This window comes from Myotis myotis, unplaced genomic scaffold, assembly GCF_014108235.1.
Source record: "Myotis myotis isolate mMyoMyo1 unplaced genomic scaffold, mMyoMyo1.p scaffold_m19_p_3, whole genome shotgun sequence".
NCBI lineage: Eukaryota > Metazoa > Chordata > Mammalia > Chiroptera > Vespertilionidae > Myotis > Myotis myotis.
In genome coordinates, this window is record NW_023416335.1 from 81,002,993 (window position 1) to 81,024,935 (window position 21,943).

Sequence of the window (21,943 nt, forward strand, 5' to 3'; positions counted from 1 at the left end):
GGCTTATAGAGAACCTGGTTCTGGTCAGTAGCCTTCAACCTCTGCCTCTCGTACTTTTTGTTTCCTGCAAGCTATTGCTCAGCAGCCCACTCTCTGCCCCATCCTCCCTCTGGGACTGCCCTTAGATATTCATTCATTCATTCATTCATTCATTCATTCATTCATTCATTCATTTAGCAAATATTTACTGAGAGCTTGCTATATGTAGCAGTCATTGTGCTAGATTCTAGATATACAGTGGCAAGTAAAACAAACTGGCCGCTGAGTTTTAAAAAATTTTAAAGCCTTTGTGCATAGGTCCCTGTCTTTGAAGTATGTGGCCCTGGAATGGGATTATTGGGATACAAAAAAATAAGGAATTGCCTCCCAATGGGGATTGGAAACTGTCTCATCACAGGTTATAGGAAAGAGAGGGGATTACATACCCCCTTAGAGCTTGAGACCCAAATAATTCAGGATTCTACAGGGATTGCTCAAGGTTTGAACTAGCAGCCCCAGGACCACTAAAGACTCAGCTATTTAGACGCTTCTAGGCTGTGTGGACTGCCACGGAAGGCCCATTTCCTCGTTGCCAGCACAACTGCTCCACGGTGCCCTTTTTGAAGAAGTGCTGTTGGACTTACTCGGATTTCACTGTGGCCTTTACATGGCTGAAGTGCTTAGTTGAAGGTTCTGTGGTCCCACACTTATTTAGATGAGCTCTGACTTCTGAAACCCATTTGTGGTACAGAATGAAGCCTCAAAGCCTGTAAAAGATGATATGCTGTCTCATTGGAGGTACCTGGAATAGGGGCCTATGTGGAAAACTAAACTACTGGCATTAAAAATTAAAAAACAAAACAAAAAAACCACACCATAAATATCTTTGAATCAGCTAAAGAGGGCCTCTTAGGCTATGGCCATCTGATTGGAGCACCAGAACCCTGGAGAGTATAAGCGTCTTGGGAGTTCCGCACTGGCAAGTTCTGTACTTGGTGGAATCTTGTTTTCTAAGAAGTCTGATGTTCCAAGTTTTTCAGAAAGCCAGACTCTTTGGTGCCCTGTTAATTAATTTGGAATAGAGGAGAACCGATGTGCTCACACTGTCTAGAAAGTCTCAGAGACATTTGCAGTCCTGTGCTTCATGAATAATCCAAGTTGCTGGCATCTTGAGTCACCCTGACAAAGTCCAAGTGATGTGCGCTCAAAAATGGGCACCTTGTCCATCACACCTGGTGCTACTGACGATTCCAGAATCAGGCCTGCCATCCAGTATGAAATGCTGTGAAATGTTGAGAAAATCATTACATCTCTCATCTCAGATTTGGGCTTCGTGGACAATCTAAAACATTAACTTCTTATTTAAAAAAAAATCAAAATAGTTTTGTTTGCCTTGAAAATGTTAATAAGATATGAAAACAGTACGAAGGAAAACCTACTTATTCTACAATAAATTTTAAGTTGTTTGTAATATAAATGAGAAAAAGAAATGATTATTTTTAAAACCTTTTTGGTCTGTCCTGCCACCCACAATAAATGTATATCTCACTTCATTATCTTATTAAGACCATGTAGTAATTATTCTTCCTTCTCTTCAACAGATGAAGAAGTAAGGTTTAGAGAACATAATTTTGTAAATGTACATAGTTAACAGGTAGGCCTAATTAATTTTTTTAAACCTGTGCTATTTCCATGAGAATGCATAGCATATTGGAATTTTCAGGCCCCTATGATTATTAGTACAACAGTAGCCACCATTTTTAATGTGATATAGTTCAATCTGGCCACTCCTCATGAATCCTCATTACCTTACAAGTCAGAAGGAAGTTTATGTAGAACAGTGTGCCCGCTTGCAATGACTAGAGCCCGTGCTTGCCACGGTGTCGGTTCTTGTGGTCATGAGGCTGATCTCTAATGGAAAAGGCTGGGTACAGCGCTGATCACCTTCTCCATGTGACAAGTCTCAGGTGAGAATTTAATTTCTGACAAGAAAGTAGTTTAAAAGGAGATTTTCAGTTCAGTAGTTTCTGCCTTAAACATTTCTGTGGTCTCTGGGCCCAGTTTAAACTTTACCAAGACCAAATCTTAGTACATAAAGGCAAAGGTAGGTTTGTGGTTATGGCAGACATATTGCAATCTAGTCAGCAACAGGCAAGTGATATCAGAGGCAAGATTGTTTTATGGGTAACAGGGAGGTTGAGTGCTATCCAGTTGAAGGTATTTTTTTCTTTTTTTTGTTTTGTTCATTGTCACAGGACTTGCTGAACAGATCTAAAGGCTTTGGACAGTCCTGGCACTCAAGTTGTCCCAGCTGACAAGGTTTATGAAGGCCTGGGTAGCTCTCTTAGGATACTTTCAGAAGCTTGTCGTAAGCTGCACCCATTGGTATGGAACACAAGGTCTTTAAACCTTGGAGAAAAACAGATTAGTAGTAAGAAGCTGTTACTCAGAGCTGACATCTCAGAGTAGAAGATGTGGCTGTGTGGCCTTGGCATCAGAACTTCATTAGACCCGTTCCAACGAGGTTGAGTGATGTCTTCCATGGGTTTAAACACCAGTCATGGCCTAGTGACACGGCCTGTCTGGATCAGCTGGTGGGATTTCTTGTCTCTGCAGATGGGTTGCTTTCACACACTTCATTAGTGCTTTGTTATAATTTAGCACAACACTATTTAGTATGAATATCAGACAGTGGAAAGCTGCTGGGGTCGTAACCAGAAGTCTCGTGGTCACACAGGCCTGCTACTAATCTTTGAGAGGAAAGAGTGACAGTATTTTATGTGTTGTGTATGTGTTTGGCCTTTGTGATCTTATTTCTGCACAAACCCTCACCCTTTTCATTTTCAGAATTACATCAATAAAGGATACTAACAATAATTAATTTTACATATTGCTCAACAATATTACTACAACTACCCTAACTGTTGGGCTCATAATGTGAGAAAAGCTGTCAGGATAGAGCAGCCAAACCCTGTCCCTTTGAGCACCTTTGTAAGAATTAAGAGGGGTGTGTGTGTGTGTGTGTGTGTTAGTGTGTGTGTGTGTAAAATGTTCATGGGAATATGTTTTAGATTGCATTTCTTTTCAGGATATGTAGGAGTATACCCACCAGCAAGGACTGACTTAACCATCCTCAAAATGATTGTTGAGAAACTTCTAAAAGATTTTAACCTGAGGTTTAACACAATATGATCAAGATACACAATTTACAGGATAGATTTGTAAAGAACGTTCTTTCACGTCATTAGATTCATCAATGACTTCAGTGCCCACATCATCCAGAATTTGCTGAGCTAATAAAATCTACTGTTGATGTGTGCGAAGATACATGTATAAGGATCTTTATTGCACATTGTAATAACAAAAAATTGGAAACAACCCAAATATAGAAGTTAGGCACTGGTTGAATTGAATTATTAAATACGGCACATGGATGGAATACAATCATGAAAAAGGGTAAATCAGCTCCATATATAGCAACATGCCGTGAACTCCAAATTTTATTCAGTGGGAAAAGCCAGCTGTGGAACGGTGTGCATGTGTTTGTTTAAATCTAAAAAGAACACATTTCTTACATACACAGAGAGAGACAGATATCTGGGGAAATGCACAGATGCTGACAAATAATCCTGGGGTGGAGGGCAGGTACGGGCCAGAAAGGGTCAATGGGGAAAAAAGGGGCACATGTAATAGTTTCAACAATAGTTATTTTTAATAAAAAGAAGCTAAAAATATTTGCCTCAGGAAGGGAACTCAGTAGCTAAGGGCAGGCTTAGGGCATGCATACTTTTCATTCTGAATACATTTTGGATTTTGTATCACAAATAGGTATTAACCTATTCAGAAAATATTGAAATGCTCTGTAGGAGCTCTGACAGCTTCCTATCAGATGCATTTGACAAGCGCGGTAGATTTCCCCAACTTGGACACTGCTGCAGTGTCTAAGGAACTATGACAAGGAGGAGGGGGCGGGGTCGATGGGAGAGTCTGCAGGAAAGCGAGAGCTGTGGCCAAAGGGAAGGGAGAGGGAGAGGGGGAACTAACAGAGAGTTGTTGAAATTAGGAGGATTGGTATATAAATGATGCCTTTAATTAAGGGAAGAAAATGAGAAAAAAACAGTAGGTTTGTGGGGAGTGAAATAAAGACATTGTGAGTTGGACACTATGAATTTGAAATGATGGTAAGACATCCTGGTGATGTCTGCAGGCGATTGAGAGAGATGCTTTAAAGCGATTAAATGGCCTAAAGTACTTTTTTATTATCATTTTCATGGCTCTTTAAGTTTCAGCATATTCAAATATCTTCTCTGTTCCCTAAGTATGATTATGGTGTAATGGAAAAATTAGGTTTTAGAAATGTTTTAGTTTTGTGGTGATTGGTACAAACAAGATAATTATGTTGTTTTGAAATTACATACAAAGCAATTTACTGTTAGAAAACAATAGAGCTTGTGCCAGGGGAATGAGGCTAATGCATTGTTCCCATCTCTGGTACAGTCTGAAACTACTAAATAGTAAATTTTTAAATGTGTCCATTAACTAATACGGTTAATTTACAGTGGAAGTGTATGTGGCAGCCTGCATAAATAATTTCTGAAATCACTGTGATCCTTGTTATTACAATGAATACTAAAAAACCTCTATTTCCCCTGTACAATGTAACGCTTCAAATACAATGCTATATGTGGTTACATATCTTGTCAATATGTTGTTATCTAAAGGTGCCTGGTTTGCAGAGACTCATCTAAAGTAGTAAATTTAATCATCATCATTGTTATTACTATTATTAATTTTTATATATATATATATTTTTATTGATTTCAGAGAGGGAGGGAGAGGGAGGGAGAGATAGGAGCATCAATGATGAGAACGAATCATTGATCAACTGACTCCAACACACCCCTATTTGGGGATTGAGCCTGCAACCCGGGCATGTGCCCTTGACCAGAAATCCAACCTGGGATCTTTCAGTCTGCAGGCCAACTCTCTGTCCACTGAGCCAAACCAGCTAAGGCCTATTATTAGTTTTACAGCACCTTGGTATTCCCTTCCTCGTTTATCTTTAAAGAATGTGCAAGCATGTACAGGATTGAGACCGTAACTGCACAGTAGGCCCGATGGCTTTCAAGGGGAGAAAACGCAGCACATGCAGCGTTTCCGCCTGTTCTTCTAGGATGATGTCAGTTTGCAAACATTAAGCAAATGATATTGTTATGCAGCTCATTTGTGCAGCCTGCCTTTCAGGTTTTAATTCTTTTATTTATCTTTGGTAGTTGTGAAATATGCTTGCTTATATTGTCAGTCTAACTGTTAACTGGTCTTTGGGTGCTGATCAGTTATTTTTAGATTTTTTTTATCGATTTTCATGAAACATGTCTATTTTTAGTACTAAGATATAGTCACAGCTATTATTCTATAATTAAAGTTATAGCTTAATTCTTTTAAAAAATTTTTACAGAAAATACTATTTTGTTATTGCTAACAGAAACTTTCTATGTCTTCATTCTTTCATTTTCTATTAACATTGTTTTCCTACCAGCTGATTTCTTAGAACTACTTATACCCAGTTACAGCACAATGGATGTACTTTCCGCGGAGTCTGTGGTCTTTAAGTAAAGGCAATTGTGAAACAAGCCCCCCACTTGGCTGGAGTAGAGAGGTTGTAGTTTGGAAGATTTAATGTACCCTCTGGCTCTCTTACTTATCTAGTTTGCAGTATCAAACGAGTTGATTTCTTTTTTGTTATCATGCAGGTCAGTTTGTTCTAGGTCTGTGAAATACGCCGTTGTTACCTTAATGGGGATTGCACTGAATCTATAGATTTCCTTGGGCAGTACGGGCATTTTAATGATGTTGGTTCTACCAACCCATGAACCTGGTATATTCTTCCATCTGTTTATGTCTTCCTCTACTTTTTTTTTCAGTGTCCTGTAGTTTTCCACATATGGTCTTTTACTGCCTTTGCCACGTTTCCAGAGAGAACAGGGCAAAGGGGCACGACATGCAGAGAGGGACTATCTCTACCTCCATGTTTCATTGTCTTTCTACCTTTGGCTCTGCTCAAGTGAAGGCTTCTGGGAAATGACAATTAGGACTGTTGCTCTGAAGCAAAGTGTTAAGACAAGATAGTCACAGGAAGGTGTTAAGTAGACTGCATTCTTTTACATTTTTAATGGATTCTAAGAATCTATAAATTACATAATGTTGAATACAGTTGCTGATTTGAAAGTGTTTGGCTTCTATCTTATATGTCTTTATTTTGTGTTAATAAACAATAAACTCCTTTATTAGGATTAATATTTAATAATGATATTTCATCAAATGATATTCAATAAAATTGTGATTTTAAATTATTTTGGATTTTTTAATTTAAATAAAAGAAAATTTGTTTTTTGGAATGTGAGATTCTTTGGAAATACTATGTATGTACGTAACGAAAATATTGGTACTAACAGCTCTAAAATCCTTGGGGTGTTTTATGGAAGCAGGTATCAGATTTCATAGTTTATTTGATACTGTAAGGCAATAAAAAATTCAACATTAGGTTAACAAGGAAAATGACATTGTTCAGAAGTCATGATTCCTTTGCCAAAGAGGTTTTGTGATCTGCTGACCAGATCTTAAGTTAGAATCATTGAGGCTCAAGAATTATGGAAGTAAGATTTGCATAGTTCTCTTCAGCTAGTCCTTCCCACCCCATCTCCTCCAGTGATCAGAAGTCTTAAGTCATTAGCTCTGTAGGCATTTTAGATTACTTGAGCAAGGGAACCACATTACTCATTTAATTTGCATTTGAGTTGCGGGGAGGGTAAAGAGGTCAGAGACTCAGGTCTGCAAGCTGAGTTCAGGGCCAAGGGTTGAATAGGGTCGATATGCATATGAGACTAAGTCACAGGTTCCTCACCTTTTTAGATCCTTGAGGAACTTTGCTTGGGGTTCACAATGCTTGAGTACTTTTTTATTTAATTATGAAAAATTTCAAATATATCCAAACTCAGGATAACTGTGATGAACTCCTACTTCCTTGTTGCCCAGATCCTACTGTTATCTGAATGTTGACACATTGCCTCATCCATTCTCTCTTCTCCCTATTTTATCTTAAGTATTTTAAAGCAAATCTTTCCAATCCTTTTACCTGATCCTTCAATATGCATCCCTAAAAATTCAGTTGTCTAATTTTAACTCTGCCTCGTTTCTACCTTTCTTCTCAAACACAGACTGGGTATCCAGAAGCTTTGAAGGAAAAACATTTACTGAGTTGGCCATAGTTGCTCAATTTAATTTTACAGTGAAGAAATAATCTTTTTTGTTAACTTGTTATAACATGCTGTTACTTTTTTGTTAACTTCTCATATAAGAAGTGTATTAACTGATTATGGACGACTCCTTTAGCTTCTACATTTATTTTTTCTCTTCAATATGTTATAATAAAAGTAACTTCATGCTTAATTTAAAGCTATGACTGGAGAACCAAGACTATATTGTTTTTTTGCCATAAGTTTGTAGTCAAGTATTCCTGTAGTTAAGAAGATAGACATACTGTTGCAAAGATCTGTTCTCATCCAGAGGTCTTTTTTTCTTTCTATAATTCACTGATTTCTCAGAAAATTGTTGTATATTTACAAAAAGTTTCCATTAGAAATTTTTTCAGTACTTGCACTGTTTTGTAGAATCTTGTCACAAGTGAGTAATGTTTCATATCTCTGTGACAAAATTCTCAATCAGTTATTTATGTCAATATATAGGTGATTACTTGATTTTTATTTTGGAAATAAAATAATATGCAAATGATATATAACTTACCCATAGATAGGGAAATAAGCAGCTGGGGCAGACTTCCTTGTACTCATGACCGAGGCCTCCCACCGTATTTTGAGAGCCTGTGGGGATGTTTGATACTTCCTAGTCTATATTACGGGAATGCCCACTAAGATCAGTAAGTTGTTATTCAGCTAAAATGACTCATCAGCTAGAAAGATGATCAGTCAGCCAAAACCAAACTTGTGGAATGATTTTCAAAGATCCTCTTGTGTTTGTATATAAATGTAATTATGGTTCTAAACAGACATCTGAGGAGACTTTTAGATCATTCCAAAAGGGAATACTACCAGGCAAAATGATTTAAGATCCTACTTACATAGTGCGCTGCCTTCATAGCAGAAATTCTTTGTAAATTTAACATGGAGATTAGTAATGAGGTTCTCGCATGTCTGTGAATTAACCTGTCGCCCTCAGTTTTATCATTAGTCCATTACATCTTTTTTTTACATCATTTTCCGTATTGTGAAATTTGTGTTTCAGGATTTTATGGAACTACTCTTTTTTCATGGCCACTTAATGAGTACACACTGTTTACAGCTATAAAATGTATGTTTATGGTGTTGTTGACTTAACTGATACTATGTTGAGCCCTGGCCAGTGTGGCTCAGTTGGTTGAGCATCACTGGTGCACCAAGAGGTCACCACCGTTCAATTCCCTGTCAGGGCACTTGCCTGGGTTGTGGGCTCGATCCCCAGTAGGGGGTGTTCAGGAGGCAGCCTATCAAGGTTTTTCTCTCCTCCTTCCTCTCTCTCTCTTCCTCTCTCTCTCTCTCTCTCAAATCAATAAAAACATATTTTAGAAAACACATTTAAATTATATTAAACGTAGTGTAAAATACCTGTGCCACTTTCTTTGATTTTGGTGCCAGAAATACATTTGTTGTGGCATTGCATTTTCTTAGTCTTCTGTTAAAATTCAAACACCTTTGGGAGAAATTAAGCATTAAACCTTTATTGTCTGTTAACACCTGGGAGGGGGGGGGCGGGGGGATATTTTTTAAATCAGTAGTTGTGATCTTAGAAAACACATGGAACTTGAGGCAGCTGGATTATAAAATAAGGGAGTATTGACCCCAGAGTCGGAGAGTCTGTACAGGACGTGTGAACTCAGATGCCTCCAGGGCCCACAGAGTAATACACGGGCATGAAGAAAATAGTTTTAAACTGTGTACTGTGAGCTAAGTACCTGTCTGATATGATGGATTTTAGTTTTTTTTGTTTTATAACATAGCACTTCAGCGTTCAAAAGGAATGGCCAAACAAAAAAGAAAAATCAGAGATGATAATTTTGGTACCTTATTATATCATGTGGGGTGCTGGTAGGTGGTAGGTGAATTCAGATCGGTTCAACACAAAGGAATACTGTCAGAGGCAGGTGAGAACACTGGGGGTTTGAGAGCAGAAGGGTACTGAAATGCAGAGAGGGAGCCTTAAAGATTAGAGCACTTTCTTTACATTATTTAGAGGAGATCCTACCGTTACTAATGGGGAAGTTGGATGCCTCGTCCCTTCATGGTTGATAAACGGGGGTGCATCAGCGTCCCCTGTGTAGTTTGCTAAACTACAGATGGCATCTGAAATAATCCACACCTTCCTCCCAGGGAGATTTTGATTCACAAAGTGGTATGGAGCATGATTGGGTATGTTTTGGGAAAAAAACGAACTTACCTTGATTCACGTGCAGCTCATAGTTGAACCTATTTTCTTGGAGGAAGAGGTAGGTCCACAGTTTACCCTTTGACATATGCTTTTATCTCTGCCCTAAAATAGTCACTTAAGCTGCATGGCTACATTGTAGTTTCTCACATTTAAGTTGTCAAAGTGATTTATTTCATTCCATAAAGGAAGAATGAAACAAAGCAACATACATAATTTAAGGGTTGGATATAGGTTTTATGAGGAAGAATGGAAGAGGTATATTAAGACAGAGCAGTTGGCAGCTGCAGTCATCGCAAACCTAGTAGTAAAGAGACATATAATTATATCTGATTCAGCTTTTAACAAAAGTCAAGTATACCCCCTAAGTTATCATAAATATAGACAATGAGAAATTGTTATAGCACAACTAAACTCTCTGTCCTGCTTTCCAAGAAAAAGTTGTTCACTGCATATTAATTTTTATATCATCCATGGTAGTTCAGGATTAATCACTAAAGATATAACGGCAATTGCTGCAGTAGGGCTGATGTGATCAGTTTGTGGTAAAGAACTTTAGCTTAGAAAGAAGAATTGCCTAACAGAAAAGTTGTTGGACATTTAAAATTACAACGAAGGTTGCAGTTTCCTTCATTGCAGAATAAAAAATCTGAGTTAAAATGAGAAACCATTTATCTTGAATCTGGAATCTGATGCTCTTAACTTTGGTAAACCTTTTACCATTTTATATTCTTGCTTTGGGTAAGGTTAGACGCCCTGCAATTACAGGGAACATTTTTTCCCCTGATTTGTTTGTTGATATTTTTCTAATATCTTCTACGAAGGAGGTCATTATCATTATTCCTGTTTTGGTGGATTGCTAGTCAGTGACTATTGTTTTGGAAAAATGTCTCCATTTCTGACTTAAGCTATGTTACTTTTGTCTGTGGACCACAGTCACACAAAAATATATGTTCATTACAGAAGAAATCTATGAACATATACAGTGGTGGGCAAAAGTAGGTTCATAGTTGTAGTACAAATAACACAATAATCAATAAATAATACAAGAATAAACTCTGTTTTTTTTTTGTTTTTTTTTTTAAATATATTTTATTGAGTTTCTACAGAGAGGAAAGGAGAGAGATAGAGAGTTAGAAACATCGATGAGAGAGAAACATTGACCAGCTGCCTCCTGCACACTCCCCACTGGGGATGTGCCCGCAACCCAGGTACATGCCCTTGACCGGAATCAAACCTGGGACCTTTCAGTCCGCAGGCCGACGCTCTATCCACTGAGCCAAACCGGTTTCGGCAACTCTGTTTCTTATACTCCCAGCTATAAACCTACTTTTGCCAACCCCTGTACTTAATTTGCCAGCCTACGAGGAATTGTGATGATAATATTTACTGAGCTTTGGCTTTGTAACAGGTACTGCTGAATTCTTTAGTTGAGTTGTCTCACTCATTTGCACTGCTCTGCAAAGTGGTGAGTTACTTCTGTATCCCTACTGAGCAGATGTGAGGCGGAAGCTGAGAGAGCCCAGGAAACGGGTCCACAGACACACAGATAAGAAAGGATGCCGTGCTTCAGAGTTTAGGCTCTGAATCACTGCTCTTACCTTAAGCGGTTTCCAATTGGGAATTTGCAGATTAGCAATTCTCTGTAATTCACTTCTGCAGAAACTTCCCTCATTTTTCAAGTTCTAACTGTGTTATGGGGAACAATAAAATACCTGTAGAGCACTGGTTATCGAACTTGACTACATTCTGGAGTCACTTAGGAGTTAAAAAACAAACAAAACAAAAACTGGTAGCTGTGTCCCACCCTCGGATGTTCAGAGTTAATTTGTATAGAGTGTGGCCTGGGCATTGGGATTTTTGAGAATCTCCCAGATGATTCTAAAATGCAGCAGAGTTTGAGAACTCCTGCTTTGGAATAATGCAACATTTTAAATTCTAAATTTCTATTCTTCTGTTAGTAAAAAAAATAATAATGTTTTTATTAGAGAAGTGCTACATACTTACTTTACAAACTACAGACAACCAGTAAAAATTACAATTAAAATTATTTGTAATTCCTTCACTGAATAATAACCAGCATAGGACTTGCCTATGTATTTTCTTCTTCTGAGTATGTTCGTGTATTTAAAGCCTTACCTGTAATGTTACTCTTCTGTAGAATTTTATATATTTAATGCCATATTGCCTTTTATCTCTCTGACCTAGTCACATGCTTTATCAGACTGAGAAAATTTTTATTCTTATGCACATTTAGTAGTATTGTTGATTAGCCCTTATTGGCCAGTAACTCAAAGTAAAGCAGTATCTCTATTAATGGAGAATTTGTTTGTTATCTGAGGTAGCACTGAGAAGACGAACCGATAGATATATCTCTTTGTACTCCAACTTATATAGCACTTTTTCAGACAAGTACTAGTAAACCTTGGTTTGCTTCCTTGCCTTCCTTCTACGTTATTAAGGCACTGCCCGTGTGGTTCAACCCCCCTGGGCTCTGGCATGCAGTACACACTCAGTGAATGCTGGGGTGCATGAGCAAGCAGACAGATGTGCTCTGGGATCTGAGCTGGGAGTGGTGGTTATAGCCTGAAAAAAACTAATTACTGAAGAAAATCAGTAAAAAATTATTTGGGTGTGGCGAGCCAGCACGGCCATGGCATACTCAGCCCCAGGGCGCCTTATGTGCCGCGCCAGCTCAGCCTGGTTCAGTGACCCTGAGAGGGGGCGGTGAAGGATGGAGAAAAGACAGACAAGAGAATGAGCTGGGTATGGGTGGGATGCTGCTCCCAGATGGAGAGACAGCGGCCACGCCCACAAGCCATGTCTTTATTTTATAGCCAGATTCCACGAGGCAAAGTAAGGGCATGGTCAAGATGTTTACAGCATTCTCGTGGGTTTCCGTCCTACTCAATTACATGCACCCGAACTATATCAAGCCCACATCACTCAGACACGTGGGGCCACGTGTTTGGACCATAGGTTCAAGCTTACAACTACAGCTGTTGGCTATAATTGTGCTGGGGGGGCTCTGCCCTCCAAGCTGGGACTTGCACGTGGCAATGAGAGGACTCTGCCCCCTCATTAGTCCGAGGCTTGAACCTGTCCAAACACTGTAGCCGCTCTCCGCATTTGGGAATGGTGGAACAGTAGGAAGAGAGAGTAAGAGTAGGGTTGAGATGAGGACAGGAGCTAAGGGCCACTTTAGGAGATAGGAAAGATGCAGATTCTTCAAGAAACGTACAAAGCCCTCTAGTTCCAGAAATATCCTGGCCTTGGCCCCCAACAGGCTCAGTCTGAGTTCCCTGACCCCTCCCACATCTCTGTCTTTCTATCTCATCATCCTGCTCCTTTATCAGAATAAAAAAAGCTGAGTCAGATATACTTTCAGAGTAAGAACGAAAAAATTTTCTGGGTTTGCTGATCCCCAAATAGTTTCCTGATAAAGATTTGGAGGAGAAACCACTGTAGTATAATGGGGTTCAGTTAGGATACAACCAGAGCCTGTCAGTTAACAACCATCATTCCCTTTCCTACTGAGGTTGGGGACAGGGGAGAATTTAAGAAAAAGATGGGGAGGGGACTCAGAGCATTGCAGACTAATGAGGGGTTACCATCAAGGGGAGAGGGCCCATCTGCGAGATGTAACAGGTTTGGTAGGCAGCCTTGTCTTCAGATATGCTCGCTGAGGTACTTTTGGTGGTGCAGCCACAAAAGCCAGGCACCTCTGCATCGCATGATTTATGAACGATTTTGTTTCATATCCACTTCTTTTAGTGTGACTTTATAATCGTTAGATTTCTTATGTCAGAATTATAATTTATTTTGGCTCTTAAAAATTTCATTAGTTTTTAAATGAGACTGTCCATTTTAAACAAATTTTTATTTAAAAGGAAAAATTGCTGATGTTTTACGTCATCAGGGTGTAAGATATATGCATGATTTATATTGCTGAAATCCTTTAGCACTGAAACATTATGTGGTTCCAAAAGTGTCGAGAAAATTGAGCAGCTATTTCTCTATTCTTCTTTCTCTGTTTTTATTGAATTCACAATGACTTTTAAAGAATATAAAGGCATTAAAGATAGTTAAAACCGCAGACATCCTGCTTTACTTAGAATTAAACGAAAAACAAAAATGAAGAATAAAATAGCAAACCTGGTTTATTTATCTGAATAATGCTTATCTCACTACAACACCATAATGAAAGACAGGGAATCTTTATAGTTACGTTATATATTATAGCTAACTAAATAAAGAAATAAAATGCTAGAGGTGGTATTTCTTCAGGTAAATATCACATGTGTTCAGTCCAGTGAAACTTTGAGATTTCGAGAGTGCTGTGCCAGGCATAGAGCCAGGAGTGTATTATGATTTAATGGCATCGCTCTGCTGCTTTTGATGAGCTGGCCCAGAAAAACATTTGAAGCAATAAAGCATCCATTTGGCTCCTAAGTAATGAGGGAGGCATTGCTCTTCGCATTAACTATTCAAGAAGAAAAGTGACCAACTGCTAATAAGCTTTATCCAAAGGGGGTAGTGGAAAACAGAAGAAAGTGCAAAGGGGAGGTTCTGTTCAATTTCATATGCAGTTACCCAATACCCAGAGCTCCGCTTCCATGCGACTCTGGCCTGCTGTGTGAGTGGGAGTGCCTGTCAGATGTATTCAAGGCTTCCTGGTCTAAGGAAGGATTGTGTAGCCTAACCTAATGACAAATGAGAGGAGGCAATAACTGGTGAGTAGCTAAGAATGGGCTGATCTCTCTAGTTTTAAATACTGGACTTATTCTCTAAGATGAGCAGTAGTGATTCAGGCTTGATAGTTACTCCTTTTGGGAAGGGTTCCTTTTTTGTTTTTTAAAGATGATTATTGCTTTTTCATGACTTGGGAAATCTACTGTATAATGCAATATGTAGATTATCACTGGATCAAATGGCTTCTAACTAGAGAAAAATGTATTTGCTATGTAAAAAAGTATATCATTTATCATTTGAAAATAGTTTCAGCGTAAGAATATGATATTTTGCTCCTCTTCCACAAGTAAATAAATGGTCCCTTATTTGCAATAAATGCTTAGGATTTAGCAACTTCGAGATTACAACCAAAGTATTGTACTGACACACAAATAGGGGCTTTTTCAAGTCATCTTGGGATCTTTGAATCACTTTTGGTGCTATAACAGCATGAAGTTTTAATTTCACTTGCTTTACGATTCTTAATATAATTAATTTGCCCTCTTTAGTGACATAAAAAAAGATGAAAGTCAATTATTTTTTTTTCTTAAAACCAACTAAGTGACTTTTATGCTAATTCTTCTCCACTGCTCTTACTAAAAAGTAATACAGTGGAATTCTACACAATAGGGGTTGGGAGATCCTTCATATAAATTATATTAAAATAGGCAGTGGAAATATGTAAACCCAAAATTAGTTAATAATAGTGTTCTTGGTACTATTCTACGCCAATTACAAAACCATTTAATGGTGCATTCTTTTGATTTTCATTTTTTAAAAATTCCGCACTGATAGCTATGCATTCAATCTAAGCTTACCATGAATTATTTTGAAGGATATTTAAAAGTAATTTTCAAGGTATATTTTATGAAATATGAATTCATTGTTTATTTGGGTTCAAAGCCTTTGGTAAGGGTCTCAAAAGCCTGATAAATACATAGCAATGAGATCAGAATCATAAAAGGTTCCTTAGAATTTTTCTTACCTAGACCACATTGTGTCATACTCAGAGAACTAAACTCATTTACTTTACAGCAATTCTTTCTTTAGCAAGGAAATAAGGTTTTGCAATAATCTCTCTTGTTGGTCTTTAACAATCATTTAGATTGAATTATACCTTTCAGATAATCACTCCATTCAGAAGACTAATGCTGTGCGCTGAGAACAGAAAGGAGATGGAGGATTGGATCAGCTCACTGAAGTCTGTACAGACCAGAGAGCCTTATGAGGTAAAGTAACAGCTCTTCTGTCATCTCGTGTTCTTAGAGAATGCTAATTGAAGAGCTAACGCTGTATTCTGCAAAAATAGGTACGTATAGAGTCATTCAGCAACTTGTTTAAGCCTGATACTGCATTCTTTTTACTTAAAAAGGTTTTGTTTTTAAAATATGGGTTTGAAATTTTAATCATAACTATATACCTTCTGAATATTAAGTATCTGTAGTTTTGTTCACTTGTTTGGCAAATCTGTGCTAATGTCTCATTTCCAGGTGGCCCAGTTTAATGTGGAACATTTCTCAGGGATGCATAACTGGTACGCCTGCTCCCATGCCCGACCCACTTTCTGTAACGTGTGCCGAGAGAGCCTTTCCGGAGTCACCTCCCATGGCCTGTCCTGCGAAGGTACTGTAGCATCCAACATGTGTTGTCCTCAGACCTGACCATACCGCCATTGGTACTTTTGAGAAGTGAACAGAGAAAACCCACCATTTCCCTTGGGTGGAAGTAGTAGCTGGGAGCACCTCAGTGGGAACAGAGTGTTGATGTTTTACAGTGACTTACAGTGGACTATCTTGGGAAACGTTTGGCTCAGGAAAAGATAATATAAAATCATTTGAAAGGAAGTATAAATCAAAATGTAGCATTTGTCTCCTGAGGAACTAGGAACTACTTATTAAAAAAAACGTTCTTTAGACTTAGTGTGTTATCCCAGTTTTCTAGTATTCTTTTTCTGTTCCGATTGATTATGGAGTACAAAACTTTCTGTGAGGATGCTATATACTCTTTGGCAGAATTTCCAATTGTTACTTATATTGCAATAGAGCAGCGGTCGCCAACTGGTGGTCCATGAGGTCCAAAAAGTTGGCTACTGCTGGTTTAAGGAAACCTTTGGAGCAGCAGTCGCCAACTGGTGGTCTACAGACCACTGGTGGTCTGTGAGATCCGAAAGGCTGGTGACCGCTGCACTAGAGGCCTGGTGCACGGATTCGTGCACTGGTGGGGTCCCTTGGCCTGGCTTGCACCCTCTCGCAATCCAGGACCCCTTGGGGGGTGTTGAAGAGCTGGTTTTGCCTAGATCCCCACAGGCCAGGCTGAGGGACCCCATGGGCCTCTAGTATGCATATAAGACCTATGGTTAATCTCTTCCTGCCCTCCTCCCTCCCCACTTTCCTCTGAGATTCATCAGTCTGTTTCATGTTTCCATGCCTATATGTTGAGCATTTGCCCCCTGGTGGTCAGTGCACATCATAGTTACTGGTCAAACCGTTGCTTAGGCTTTTATATATATAGATTGTTTTAAACGCTGTTTTATTTCATTTATGTTTCATTTAAATTGATGCCATCCTTTTAATTTCCTTAAAGTTTTCTAAAAATAAAGCCTATGCTATTGTTTTTATAAAAGGATTTGTGGATTATTTTGAAATTTAAGAACAATGACCACGTAAAGGAAGTACATTAATGATTAGCAAGAGAAAATTCATAACTTCTTTTTTATTTTTCATCCAAATTCTTTTTTTTTTAATTAAATCTTTATTGTTCAGATTATTACATTTGTTCCTCTTTTTCCCCCCCATAACTCCCCTCCTCCCAGTTCCCGCCCCACCCTCCGCCCTCACTCCCCACCCACTGTCCTCATCCATAGGTGCACGATTTTTGTCCAGTCTCTTCCCGCATCTCCCACACCTCTTTCCCCCCCAAGAATAGTCAGTCCATTCCCTTTCTATGTCCCTGATTCTATTATAATCACCAGTTCATTCTGTTCATCAGATTATTTATTCACTTGATTCTTAGATTCACTTGTTGATAGATGCATATTTGTTGTTCATAATTTGTATCTTTACCTTTTTCTTCCTCTTCCTCTTCTTAATGGATACCTTTCAGCATTTCATATAATCCTGGTTTGCTGGTGATGAACTCCTTTAGCTTTTCCTTATCTGTGAAGCTCTTTATCTGACCTTCAATTCTGAATGATAGCTTTGCTGGGTAAAGTAATCTTGGTTGTAGGTTCTTGGTATTCATCACTTTGAATATTTCTTGCCACTCCCTTCTGGCCTGCAAAGTTTCTGTTGAGAAATCAGCTGACAGTCGTATGGGTATTCCCTTGTAGGTAACTGAGTTTCTTTCTCTTGCTGCTTTTAAGATTCTCTCTTTGTCTTTTGCTCTTGGCATTTTAATTATGATGTGTCTTGGTGTGGTCCTCTTTGGATTCCTTTTGTTTGGGGTTCTCCGCGCTTCTTGGACCTGTAAGTCCATTTCTTTCACCAGGTGGGGGAAGTTTTCTGTCATTATTTCTTCAAATAGGTTTTCAATATCTTGCTCTCTCTCATCTTCTGGCACCCCTATAATTCTGATGTTGGTACGCTTGAAGCTGTCCCAGAGGCTCCTTACACTATCCTCGCATTTTTGGATTCTTTTTTCATTCTGCCCCTCCGGTTGGGTGTTTTTTGCTTCCTTGCATTTCAAATCATTGACTTGATTCTTGCGCTCCTCTGGTCTGCTGTCAGGAGTCTGTATAATATTCGTTATTTCAGTCCGTGTATGCTTAATTTCTAGTTGGTTCCCCATCATAACATCGAGGGTCTCATTAGTTTTCTTGTAGATCTCATTAAGTTTATCGGCGGCTTCTGAACAGTTCTTGAGAGACATTAAAAGTGTGGTTCTGAACTCTATATCTTCCATTGACAATTTTGTCCTGTTTCTTTGTCTCCGCATTTTGTTATGCTTTCTTGGTGCACCCCCTAGTGGTCTTTGTGGGCAGTCTTGTAGTTAAGCCTTGATTGTTGTAGCTAATTACCAGGGAGGGTTTGACCTCCAGGCCAAGTGGCTGTGAGAATCAGCTGTGTCTGCAGTGAGAGAACTTCTGTCCTCTAGGGAGGTGCTAATCTAGCCTTTGCCTGAGGCTATCCGGCAAATGCCTCTGTGCAGGGCTTGGGCAGGGCGGGTCGCACAGGATCAACAGGGTGGGCTGGAGAGAGCAGTTATGGCGGCTCTCAGTCCTGTCCCCAGGGGCTCTGCCTCTCTGAGTCCCAGCACCCACTGCAAACCTCGGAGAGAAAGCTGCACTTGCTCCGACCGAAGCCAGACAGTCCCGCTTCTCCCGTTTGAGTCTGGGTCCCTAAAGACTCGCCTGTATCTGGAGCTCAGAGTCTGCGACTCCCTCCTGATTGAAAACGCCAACCGCGCCCTCCGCCGCCAGCCCGCTCCGCGCACGCCGCACCTCAGAATTTGACTTCAGCACTGCGCCTCCTCTGAGTGTCCGTATGCATTTCTCTTTCCTCCTAGTTGTAGGACTTCCACTCAGCCAGCGTTCCTATGGTTCTGGGTGATGTCCGTTCCGTTTTTTAGTTTCACTTTTGAAGTAGTTGTTCAAGGCAGCAAACTCCGGCGTTAACCTATGCCGCCATCTTGGTTCTCTCCTAAAGACCCCTTTGAGTCTGCTGACAAATCAATCTAAGGGCTGCATTGCACAGTTGATTATATTGGAGGTGGGAAGTCTTGTAACTTTCCCTTTAGGCTTCTAAGAAATAAAGTGTGAGAGAAAAGACTTTTCTGTTCTCTGTGTGAAGTTAGCCTCACAAGGTTAGCAAGTCGCTATTGGTACATTTGTGTGTGGGATCAATTCTCAGGCTGGTTGACTATGAGGATCAATCTAGACCACAGTGTATGAGCTGCTGCAGGTGCCTCTTGGGAGGGACTCTGGTTCAGGTCAATATCAGATGCTGCCTGTGACTGGCCCTGGGTAATCTGTGTGGATCTGCAAAGCAATCCACAGTAACTTCTTTAGATTTATTTAATTTCGTGCCTCAGTGATCAAATCATTGTGTACTACTTTTTGAATTATCTATAATACTATTACTAGCTTTTTTCTCTAATACAAAAAATCTTAAGTAATTTTGAATATAACTTTATTATAATTAAATAGTTAAATACAAATAGAGTCCAGTTTTAATTCATTTTAAAGAAGCTTGTGGTATGTCATTAGTTCAGCTATTTAATATGCTATATAGCAGTTGAGAACAGAGCGCTGCACTTAGACCCTTGGGTTCCTGTTTCACTTCCAGCATTTCATTGTGAGCAGGGGGGAAATTTAACTTTTTCAGACTTTTATTTCCTCATCTGTAAATGGGGGATAGTAGTCATTTACATCTCATAACACATTATGGAAGCTAAATGAGAGAATACATGTAATAAAACTTTTCCAGTTAAGTATATTATAGAAATTTTAACTGTGCTCCAAAAGAAATTTTTCAGGTAAAATATTATAGATTGTGTCATGGCCTGATACATTAAAATTTATAAAAATGAATATTTGGAGGAGGCATTAAACACTTTTAGATTTAAGGAATGCTTGCAAACAAATATATAACTGGTCTTTATGGCTTTAATAGCTTAAAAGGATTTCTGCAGCTCCGAGTGACTTCTGTCCGGTCTGTGATATTGCATGACATTATTTTGAAGGCCCTTCTAGTCTCTCATTTGAAAAATGCTAAAAGTGATATCAGATCTGAGGGACTCTGTGGTATCCTTCTTCTTTAAGAGTTAGACATTATTAAATATGTTTATTTAGAAACTGAGATTGATAGTGAGATGACTGAATATTTTTGTAAGCATTTTTACAGAAAAAATGAAAATTACATCAGCTGGTGAAAATAAAAAAACTTTAAAGTGTTTAAATAAATGTGTTTTTATATTTTTCTGTTAATAATGAAGTCTTCCTGACTTTTAAAAAATTCTCAATGATTGTATTTTTAAATTCTATTTTTAGAGGCACATATGGTAGTATTTATTTTCTCTGCTGATAAAAATTTTAAATCTACAGTATTTTGCCCATTAGTATTTTTAGAACTGTAGCTGAGGTTTTACAAATCCCAAGGGTTTTATGAACATACAAAAAAGTTGCCTTTTTATTTTATGAGAATGTGACTATTTAGGATATTTTTATTTAATCAATGTTATACTTAAACTTTAGACCCCCCCCCTTCCCAAATCTGAATAAACTACCTGCTTAGTAAAACTAAAGCCACAGGATACAAGAGGCTTTAAAAGTTATAACAAAGATGCAAATACAAAAAATATTTGTTCACTAGTGACAATGAATAACTTTGTGTTAGAATGAAGTCCAGCTTCCCTGTGTGAGGCTATACTACATTTCCCTAATTTCGGTTGTTGTTTTTCACAATAAGACAAGGCTGTCCTGATTTGTCTTCTAGGTTTATATTGAAAAATAATTAAAAGTATTACTTTAAAGCCTTGCATACATAAAATATATGAAAAATAGAAGACAAAAGACTTTTTGTAAGTAATCCCCAAATCAATTGAGAATGTTAATTATAATTTAAGAGCATAATTATTCTTTATAGTTTTTAAGCATCAATTTAACAAAATAAGTTAAATGGTGATTTTTTCATCAACAGTATCATATAGATCAGCTTAGGAAATTTTATTTTAACCACTGTTGAACACATAAAGTGTAGTAAAGACTGAATAAATATTTCAATAAAAAAATCATAATTTTGTTACATGTTAGTATATTTTATAAGTCTTGGAGTTTTAAAATAATGGCTTTACAGGTCAGGGAAAAGTGCTTTATTTCAGAATAACTTGTTTGGAGAAATTTAATTGTTAATTAACAAAATTAAGGTGCCTGTTAATCATTATCATTTCTTAGTCACCATAATTACAGTCTGGTTTGTATTATTATTATTTTATATTAAGCAACTTTGCAATTTTCAAGAATCATTTCATGATACACTTTATTATTAAAAATTTGTGATTTTTAATTTTAATGTTCTGTTTGAATTTTAATAGCAAAATTTTCAAAAGCCATGATGCCCTGGCTGATTTTACTCAGTGGTTAGAGCGGTCAGCATCTTGGGTTTGATTCCCAGTCAAGGGCATATACCAGGATTGCGGGTTCCATCCTTACCCCAATCAGGGAGAATGTGTCTTTCTTACATCAGTGTTTCTCTCTCTCCCCTTTCCTTCTTTCTACTCTCTCTAAAAATCAATGGAAAAATTCTTGGGTGATCATTAACAACAACACCCAAAACAAAAAAAAGCCATGAAATTATACCCTGTTGCCCTCTTTTACTTCCTTCTTTGCCTCTTAGAATACAGTTATTGACCATTAATGTCAAGTACTTGTACTTAAAGAGCAGCCTGGGATTATGCTACAGATAAAACTAAAACTAGGACCACATTTTTGAGCAACACCATAACAGATGAAAAGGCCTAGAGACACTAACTATAATTTTAAAATAGTCACTTGTATTGGAGCAAAATGCTGAAATTGTTTTTCAAACTAAGCTTACTTTCTATAGTATTCTTTTTTACACTAATGTTTGTCAGCAATAAAATTAAATTGAATAATGGTTGTATTCTACATGAAGTCTGTATTGTAGTCACAAAGTCATTTATCACAAAAACAGTATGATTTCCAGGGAAGAATTTGTCAATGTACACAAAAGAGCGTGTACTAGTAAATGAACCATGTCCAGTATCTCTAGACGAGGAAAAACCAGCTTAGCTTAAGTGA

At 38.2% G+C, this 21,943-nt stretch overlaps 1 protein-coding gene across 19 annotated transcripts in view; it reads left to right on the top strand.

Moving 5' to 3' along the window:
• DGKH (diacylglycerol kinase eta) overlaps window positions 1–21,943 on the top strand; it is a 218,027-nt gene that overhangs the window by 108,572 nt on the left and 87,512 nt on the right. For 16 of the 19 annotated variants that reach the window (XM_036300984.1, XM_036300979.1, XM_036300975.1 and 13 more), the window contains 2 exons: window positions 15,312–15,416; window positions 15,678–15,810. In XM_036300984.1, the coding sequence (XP_036156877.1) occupies window positions 15,312–15,416; window positions 15,678–15,810 (238 nt within the window). Of the gene's footprint in view, window positions 1–15,311; window positions 15,497–15,677; window positions 15,811–21,943 lie in introns of those variants that run through there. The other 3 variants (XM_036300992.1, XM_036300993.1, XM_036300995.1) reach the window with 3 other exon arrangements.